Below are 9,921 nucleotides of genomic sequence, written 5' to 3'. Positions count from 1 at the left end.
TTCCACCCAGAAGGCTTATTTAACATTGGGGAAAAAAATGCACTTATTTTGTGAGTGCCAAGAGGTGTTACAAACAGCAGGTCCTTGGAAGGAAGCACAAGCTGTTGTTACTAATTCCTGAACAGAAGGAAGGGGCAGAGGAGTGTAGAGCAGTTTTGCAGAAAGGTTTGCAAGGTACAAAGCTCTAGCAACTTACTGCTAGAGGGATCTCTTAGAAGGGATCTCTTCAGTTACATGAGCATGTACATTTGGAGGTGACATCCAAGTAGGTATGTGAGGACTTTGAATTGCTGAACTATTTTTGAGGTGTATTCTTCAAAAAACAACAACAAAAAAAACCCAAACAAACAAAAAAACCCCTGTATACCTGGGGTGCCAAACATTTCAAGAGCTGAAGCAGAACTTGGCTGGAGTTAAAATTATTAGTTATATCACTCTTACTAACTTGTATGAAACAAGGTACGTGGCTTTATTCCTTCCTGTCATTAACTCTTTCTTCCCACCTCCTCCCATAATCACGTACCTACAGTAAAACCTTGCCAAAGCACTACTGTACTGTTGACATGTTGTAGAAGAGTCATTAGCTTTAACTGTTAAAGCTCTGGATACGTGTCAGGTATTTTAAAATTTGCTTGCCTGTCTCTGCTCCTCCTAAAAACTACCTCACCCCCAAAATAAATAAAATTTAAAAAAAAAGAACAAAACACCCAAGCACAGACCTTGGAGAGTTGTTGGCGTTTCACTGCATCTCAAGCATTTTAAACGAATGCTGGTATCTTTTCAAAACTGGCATGCATGTAGAAAGTTGTCTCGTTTGCTGTCATTTAAAGTGATTAGGCCTCTGTCCTATCTGTATAGCGTTTGACTACTGCCCTGGTAGATTTTTTGCTGCATGTCACCTTACTGAACTGTTTGCATTAAACTAGAGCACTCTAACTCTCTCGTTTTCAGAAGAAATGACCTAGCCTGCAGGCCTCACTCCTGGCATGCCACCAAATTTACAGAAAGTCAACCTGAGACAGCCACGTCACACCTTTCCTCCTCCAATGCCTGCGCTTCCTGGCACTCACGCTATCATGCAAGGTGAGTCTCTGTTTGAGTTACACGCATTAAGCTCCAACATCGAGACAATAATAATGTAGGTCATGACATTGAGTGTCTTTTAAAACCACAAAGACGTATAATTGTATTATACGTCTTTAGTATTGCCTGTCCTTTCAATGCTTGAAGGGGGAGCATGGGAAGTTTGACGTATGGATGAGTGGATTTCAGAAACAGTGGTATGTGCGTGTGACTGAAAGGTAAGAAACTAGCTTTAAAGGCACTCAAAAGGTTATGTTTCTTGCTCTGCATTTCCTTTCAGTGTCCACTGGTAAAATCCTAAACCTTTGTAAGTGAAAAGAAACCATCAAAATTAACATACTTAAAGTGAAATAGTAAAGGGAGAAGAAGAAATTGAAAAATACTGTCTGAGACTATTAAAAAGCCTTTTCCTGAAGGGAGGGTGCAGAATGTTTTCCTGCTGGACTTTAAGGTATTACTGGTTTTATTAGTTAAACTGTCTTTCTGTAATCTGATCTTCCCTACAGCTGTGCTCTTGTTTGTGCAGAGAGGTCATAAGACCAATGATTTTCAGTCCCTGTTTAAAACACCTTAATATTTGTTTAAAACACCTTAATATTTGTGAGGTCTCATTCAGCACTAGGGGAGAAAGGCTGGCACCCATGCAGTTTTAGCTGTGAAACTTTAAACTTTTAGGTAATGCCTGTTTGTGTCTGGTTACAGGTTCTTGTTTGTTTCCTGCTCGTAAGTGACATTCTTCAGCGTTTTCACAAGGGTTTTTTGTTTTGTTTTGTTTTTCTTTTGTCGCTTTTTTTCTTCTCAGTTCCCATTGGGCCATAGTTATGCTGAGCATTAAAGAAAATGAGTTTGGTACGCAATCCCAGTTTGGAAAGTAGGCTTGTGTTTCTTACTTACTGCTGTACATTTTCTGTCATTACTACTTGATGTTAATTTATGGTGGTAGTTAAAACAGAAGAACATTCATACTTTAAGATTTTATTTTATTTTTCATGTCATTTTTACAATCGTTTTTACATCGTTTGTTTTCTTTAGAAGCTCCCTACTGTTTTTAAAATAACGTGCTATCTGCCCTTGAATAAAGCATGAATGTTAACATTTACACAGAAAGGTTTTTTAGATGCATTTTGTAATACTTCGTTAGCAGAAGTTTTAGCACATTATATTTCTCAAATCCTCGATTATAATTGCTGCTGGTTTACACTGATTTAGAGAGTTTGTATTTAAATTTCATGTAGATGGGCTGAATTAGATTTATAGATTTGAAGACAGTGTAAGTCCTTTTACATAGAAACAAAATTCAGAAATTTCTAAAAACTTTATAGAATTCCTGGTTGCAATGCTTGCTCGAGTATTTCTACTTTTGGTCTACTGAGTCTTCTTTACTGAGCTGTAGATCAATATGTGCTTCCTGTTCTTCCTGATGGTTGTCCTTGTACCTTGTGAAAGTAAAATACTACAAGACACATGACTCCAAATGTAATTTGATAGGAGCTGGGCAAATCACAATATTTAAAAAAGAAAAAAAAAAATTAATTTGGTTCAAGGCCAGTTTGAAATGAGCTTCAGGCAGGAAATTGTGGGTGTAAAGGAAAAAGGGGAGGGGAATAGAGCAATCCTCTCGCCCCACATATCAGAAATAGCAGCAACTGCTGGTAGACATCAATATTAATAAAAAGGGCAAATTCTGCTTTCTCAGATGCCACTGAAAGATTTAGTGGCTTTAGCGTAGTCTAATACCAGGGTTCCCATGGCACTGCCATCCTGAACCCCTTGGCTGCCTGTGCTGCCCGCTTGAAAGGTGATGTATTTGGAAGATCTGTCAGTCCTCGTGTCTACTGCCCAAGACAGTTTCAGTGGCGGAGCTGACTTCAGACTGTGGCTGCTGGAGGCCCAGCATTCCCAGACAGCCAGCCCAAGGATTTGGGTATTTTGAGGATCCCAGTTGCAGAGGGCGGTTCTTTGGGCTGGCTCGTCTGCAAAAAGAGAAGGCGAGCCGCTTCAGAGATTCCCCATTTTCAAAGTACAATTCACAAACCCAAGAAGCACCATGCACTCTATGTCAAGCACCAAGCTAAAGAGGATGCAGAGCAATCAGTAGCTGAAAGCAGCCGTATGCAAGGAGATAATAGAAACAGCCCCAGGAGGGTGTATTTCTAGCCCAAGGATCCCATCCTTGGTCTATTTCTGGAATTTCTTGTCCTTCCTTGAGGAAGGTCATCTGAGATTGGTATTCACAGCCTAAAATCTCTTCTGAATGCGCTTGCCTGCATTCTCTCTGTGAGTGTGAAAACTAAATCACTTGTAAAAAAACATGGAGAGTTCAATTAGGGGGGAGAGATGGTTTTGCTCTCTTCCAAGCAGGATATACCTGGATTTTGTGTGTTGGGGGGTGGCGCGCAGCTGGACAAAACAACCCTCTGAAAATTGTCCTTATTACCTAGGTGGGTGCTAGATTAAGCTATGGGTAATTTGATGTGATTTGGTTTTGGGGGGTTTTTTTGGTTGGTTTTAGTTGGAGTTTTTTGCCAGCCTACTGAATTTGGACCTTTGAGAAGGTGTATGAAGCTAGAAGAAGACAGACAGACCAGAAGAGACCATACCAGTGTAGATAGGAGAGTGGGTAGTTCTGGAGCCGAGCTCTCCACATCCGCCACTATATGTGTATTTTTTGTCATGTGATTTTCATTCAAAAACTATCTTGAGCTATCTTGGGAGCACTAGGCCAGGTCTAGGTGCCTCTCAGGCAAGGCTAGAGAGTTAGACCTTGTAAGCTTTTGGTGCCTTAATTTCCCTCTGTGAGTCTTCTGCTGTCTTTTTCACAGAAGTCATACCTTAACAACATTGGATGCTGACTTTTTTCCTAGCCCATCCTAGACTAAGGCTGAGTGCACTTGCTGGGAGATGTGGATATGAACTATTTTAAGTTGCTGGAAGTTTAGACCCTGCATTTTCTTCCAGTAGGATATACTAAAATAGAGGACCTTACAATATTTTTTTTCCATGCCCCTGGGTGTGCAGTTGAAACCAACAACCTTTTCTACTTCGTTCTGGCCTTACAGGTGTGTGTGTGAGGCAAGTATGCTTTGAGAAGTCTGTTTAAACTGAGTTTTTCATGCAATTAGGGTCAGGTACATCTGGTCTGTAATCCCATGCGGTCTGAATGTGGTCTGATTGCTGAGATTATGTCATTTCTGGGAGGACCCAGAAGCAGAAACTCATGCCCCAGGGTTGGGGGGGCGGGAGTTGCTTATTGGCCAGAGTGGCCAAGGATGGTGTTTGTAGGTTATTCCTGGACTTTATCTGCCAGACTTCAGCCAGCAGTGTAGGTGCTTTTGTGAATCCACTCTAAAAAAAGCTACTGAGAGAAGGATATCCTAGGATGCCAGGCTCGGGCAGAGAAATGGCTTTTGGACTCTTTTCCATGTCAGGGTTTGTGGGAGGATTACCCTGCAGTTAAGGACCACAGGACCACACTGCTTTGCAGTTACACACCATCAGAAACTTTCCTGTCCTTTCTTTGAAGCTTTTGCTGCATCTGCTGGGTTTCCATTAGGCGTTTTCTAGCAGGGCTTTGACCTCTTATGCTGATGATCTCTGCTTCACATTTGATACCAGCAGATCTACATGAGACTTGTAAATTGTAAATTGAGGCTTTCCTTCACAGGTGTCATCTTTATTTTAATCGATGCCAAGTATCTCCTTAATGCTGAAGAGGGGGAAAAATATCAGCAATTCGTAGCAGTATCTGGCTTACGTTCTTCATTAACAAAGGAGATCCTCGTAATGACCAAGACACTTTTTACATGAACGACAGTATCTGCCTAAGAAGACAATTAAGACCTTTTTAAGTATTCAGCAAGATGTTTTAAAGTGCTGAAAATAAAAGAATGAAAGAATAAAATACCCACAAGATGAGGCCAATGCTAGTGTATCTTGTTAATGAAATGCTTTTAGAAAATAAGCACAAAGTATACCTTCTCTTATTTCACATGAATTGCTTTTGACTATGTTGTATAAAAAAGTTACAAAGGCTGTAGTAATGGGGGGCGGGGGGGGAAGCAATTCTCATGTCAATACTGAATTCCAAAGAACTGTTTAGTTGACCTTTGCAATATTTTCGGCAGAAAAAAAGATGTATATCTCTCTTTGTATTTTTTTTATGTGGACTAATCTAATTTCATTGCTAGCTTTCACAGGTTTCTTTACTACACAAGATTTGATAGATGCTTCATATAATTATAGCTACAGGGAAGTGGAATAATTCTGGGATTTCTACCAAGGGGCTTTGCATGCAAGGGCAAGAATTTGAATTTGGTGTATAAAAGCAGGAGGGGCTGCCAGTGAAGTTCAAACAGGGAGATGTGATGAGAATAATTGGAGAGACTATTGTCTCGGCATCAGTGTGTTGGATTGACAGGAGGTGGATGCTGTGAAAGATATAAAAGAAAAGAAAGAAAGAAAACAACAAAACTGATTGGATAGGAAAACAACAGAAGCAGCAAGATTTTGAAATAGTGTCCTAGGCAAATGATCCAGAGAAAGTACAATGGCAAAGATGACGTTTCTATAGAGTAAAGAGTGGCAGAGAGGAACTGGTGGCTGTAAGGATTCTTGAAGAAAGGTCAGAAGTTCAGTTTTGGCCATGGAGAGCTTACGTTGCTCTGACATCTCCTCCTGACGTTTTCCTGTCAGTATTGTGGAAGTGGGTGGAATTGAATTACGTTGTTGTAAGGGTGTCAACCTGAGTGGTTTGAAGCCACATTGGCAAGGTGCATGTGGTGGCTCAGAACTAAAATGGTGGCATTTGAGGCAAATGTTTTAGTGAACCTCCATTTAGAAATGAAAATATTAAATGAATGGGCAGATTTGGATAAGCAGGACAACGGAATAACTTTATGGGCTGAAGAAGTTTAGAGTGAGGTTACCAAAGATGAACAGGGAAGTACAGGAGTTTAATAGCTGGAAGAATTGGGGGGCCTGGAAATAAGCTGAAAAGTAAGTTGGTGTTTGTCCTGGGAAAGAGGGAGCTAATGGAGCTCAAACTAAATTTGTCTAAAAGTAAAGTCAGCAAAAGCAACAATTTGCAGAGGGAGAGGGGAGCCTTCAAGCAGATAAATGTGTATTACTTATTGGTAAACTTACAAAGGGAAGTTGAGTTAGTTATTAGGGTTTCAAGCTTTGAATCAGTGGCAGAGTATAAAGATAAAGCCCTGACTTTGTGTTCAAACTTCCAATTTTATTAGATTGTTTGTTTTGAGTAACTGCAATGCAGATGGATCTTAATCGATGTTAGTAAAATTGGTGGCTATGTATTTGTAATTACGTTATGATTTTTTTTTGACTGGTATATTTATGCTGAGGCTTTTTGTTTGTTTCCTACTATAGTTGTTCTTCTCATGACCTGTCAAACTCATGGGATCAGTCAAGTCTACATCGCACTTCTGACCAATTCAGCTCTTTGGGAAGTATGGACAGCTGGGACCACACTCCACAAGTAGCCCAGTACGGAAGACTTTCTTCTGCAAGGTCTAATAGTAGCATTGATCATCTAGGGAGCCAAAGTAAGCGGGATTCAGCCTATGGGTCTTTCTCCACGAGTTCTAGCACTCCAGACCACACTCTATCCAATGCAGACACTTCTTCAACAGAGAACATGCTATACAAAGTAGGCCACTGGGAGACTGCTAAGCATGGAAACAAGTCTGGCCAGTTCTTGAATGACAACAGTGGAACAGAGGACAAACCTGGGTATTTGCCAGCTCCCATCCAATACGAGAACAACAAAAGTCCTAGAATAGAGGAACACCCTGATGGCAAGCTCACTAGCTCTGGAAGATCCAGTTTTGGACCTGTCTGGTATGTTCCTGATAAGAAGAAGTCTTCATCTCCTCCCCCCCCACCTCCACCTCTTCGTAGTGACAGCTTTGCTGCTACCAAAGGCCATGAGAAAGCCCATGGCCCTGTGTACTCAGAGGGTGCCAGCACGCAGCACTTTACAGCCCTGAACCGGTCTCAGCCCAGGAGTGACTGGAATTTGGAAACTGTAGAGCAGCAGCGGCGACCCTCCAGAGCGTGTGACAGGAGGGTCAGCAGCTCAAATTATAAATCTGATCTCAGTTCAGAACAGACTTTTTCTTCAGCTGGTGAAAGGTTCAATAGTAATGCAGGAACTGTGAACAAACTGCAGTCGTCCTTGTCCAGCACTGATGTTCGGTTTGCACAGCCTACTTACAGTTACCACCACCAGCACCAGTACAGTGATGAAAGCACTTTTTTCCACAATGCAAGAATCTTAGCTGCGCCTAAAGATCAGCAACATTATCTGTCCTATAGTGGCATTCAGGAGTTACCTACAGATCATTTTCATGGCTACAGTCCAAACCAAGCCAGTCTGCTCAACACTTCTTCGAACAGTGCTGCTGAACAGAAGGTGGACAACACTGGACAGAGTCGCTATTATTGTGTGACAGCAAAACAGCCTGCTCAGGGAAGCTCAAAGCCACTACAACTCAAGGACGACAGCTGGAAACCTGCAATGGGGACTGATGCATCGCTTGGACCTCACGAAAATCCTGCAGTTGTCGCAATGGTCCAAAAACCAAAGTATTATCTACCTCAAGAATCTGTTGAATCTTCACTGCAAGGGTGTGAGAACAGTAGTCATTTCCCAGTGGACAGAGAGGGGGATGCTAGGTGTGCTGTAGTAGAAGAAGCTAAAAAACCCAGTCATACTGAAAAGTCTGGACAAAAGAAAAACTTTGAGAGCAGCTCTGAGGAAAGTGAAACTAGGTATGGTCAACAGGGGTATGTAAAGGGCTGTGTCCTTACCACTGAAAACAGATCTGCTCAGAAAGATTTTAGGTGGGGAAAAGATGAAAGTAGCAAGATTTCTCCTCAGAAGACCCCAATGTTGCACTCTTTAGCTCAGGAAGGGAAAAAGCAGTCTGACAACAGCCCAGAAGTGGTAACAGAGCGACAGGCCCCATTTGACACTCACTTGTCTAAACAGGCACGAAGGAGCGATCGTTTTGCAACAACTCTGAGAAATGAGATCCAAATGAGAAGAGCGAAGCTGCAGAAAAGTAGAAGCACTGCTACGTTAGTAGGATCGTCTGAAACGGAGGAGTGCAATGAGACCTGGAAGCCAGATCCAGCAGAAAATGTCACCGCCTCCCCAGACACTAACTTTACCAGCACCTACAAAGATCACCTCAAGGAAGCGCAGGCCAGGGTTCTGAGGGCAACATCCTTCAAACGGCGGGACTTGGAGCCCAGCCCCGCTGAGTATCTCCCCAGGTCACCTGAGCGGAAAACTGGTAGTTACAACTCTTCGTTACTGGCTTTGGTTTCTGAAGATGTGTCTGGATTCCTCGAGGCTACACAAGCTAAGCCGAACCCTACAGGGAGTGGCACTCATCACGTTTCTCGCATCGGAGCCAGGAAGAGGTTCACAACAGAGCAGAAACTGAAGTCTTACTCTGAACCGGAGAAGATGAATGAGGTGGGGATGTTAGAGGATGAGTGCCGTGCTCGTTGCCGTCCAAATACATCTGAAGAAGCCCTGGGATCATTTGCAGACAGGTGGAAATTTTTTGAAGAAACAAGTAAGCCTGCATATAGGAAATTGGCACAGAAACCAGCTCCTCACAGTCTAGCTGAGGGACAGCCTGAGAGGCCAGATAGGAAAGTTCACAGTGGACAAGAGGGAGAGGAGTCGTGGTATGAGAGAAGAGGTCGGGCAGCCTCTGTTGGACTTGAAACTGCACATGCTTCAAAAGATAACATCCACCATAGTACCAGCAATAAGGCTGCTGATAGGATTGTGAAAGCTGAACAGCCGCAGCGCCTGGGAACCTTTGCAGAGTATCAGGCATCGTGGAAGGAGCAGCGGAAGCCAATAGAGCCAAGGAGCTCAGGAAGGTACCATTCGGCCGATAATATCCTTGATGCAGGCCACGAACAACATGAGAAACCCCAGTATGCTCATGAGAGGTCTAGATCATCCCCTTCTACTGATTTCTACAAACAGGTACAAGTGTCTTTTGCATTATCCTTTCAATTGCCCGAGGCGGGGCTTTTTTTTGGGAAAGAGACCGTTTTTATGAAAATTTCCAGTTTAGGAATACAATGTAGTATGGTGTTTGCCTTTTGTCAGTAAGGCAATAATTGTTATAGATAGCTCTCATAAGTAAAATGAAGAAGATCAAAGTTTGTATTGCACAGGAATTGAGTGTAGCAAAGAGCAATTGGATCAAGAAATTTCTTGTGTGTTGTAGCCAGATGGAAGAAAACAACCTTTTGATTTGATAATACCCTCTTTTTTACAATAGAGGTATAGGAGGATCAAAGCCATCTTCACCCGGAGTTATTTCTTCATTGGTGTGGCTGCCTTCCCCATTTTAAGGCTTTCAGTTCTCTGAAACTATGAAGAAAAATGTTCCAAGGGGAAATAATGTCTACTTTTGTCCAATTTTGTTAATGTCTAATCATTTTCCATGGATTTCCGCTTTTCTTCTAAACTTGCTTGATGCAAAATCTACATAGGACAAAACTGCCTAATAAAGTTTAGAGACAAAAAATATGCCCGTTAATGTTAAAGCTACACTACAGCAACAAATGAAACTGCTCAATGTTTTATTTTATGTCAGTTTGCTTGATTTAAGATGTATAAATTCATTCCTTAGAGAGATGCCAAATGTCTGTTCAACTTGCAAGTAAATATTAAGTTAATTTTTAACTGAGCAGGGAATGGTTGGCAGGTGGCAGGGGAAGTAAACAGAGAAACTGAGTCTCTTAAGTTCTCTGTTTAAAAGATGTTGTTCAAGCTGCTGCAAGATT

At 42.0% G+C, this 9,921-nt stretch overlaps 1 protein-coding gene across 1 annotated transcript in view; it reads left to right on the top strand.

Annotated features, from left to right (window-relative positions):
- Positions 1-926: 926 nt before the first annotated feature.
- Positions 927-9,921, top strand: part of SHROOM2 (shroom family member 2) — a gene marked incomplete at its 5' end in the record, with an annotated part of 43,233 nt that continues 34,238 nt past the window's right edge. Inside the window, 2 exons of the mRNA XM_009578533.1 lie at positions 927-1,083; positions 6,469-9,112. Of these exons, the coding sequence (XP_009576828.1) occupies positions 927-1,083; positions 6,469-9,112 (2,801 nt within the window). The remainder of the gene's footprint in view (positions 1,084-6,468; positions 9,113-9,921) is intronic.

The sequence above is a fragment of the Fulmarus glacialis genome, unplaced genomic scaffold (assembly GCF_000690835.1).
Source record: "Fulmarus glacialis isolate BGI_N327 unplaced genomic scaffold, ASM69083v1 scaffold31945, whole genome shotgun sequence".
Taxonomy (NCBI): Eukaryota; Metazoa; Chordata; class Aves; order Procellariiformes; family Procellariidae; genus Fulmarus; species Fulmarus glacialis.
Note: the sequence above shows the minus strand (reverse complement) of the source record. Positions and strands in the feature narration are given on the sequence as shown.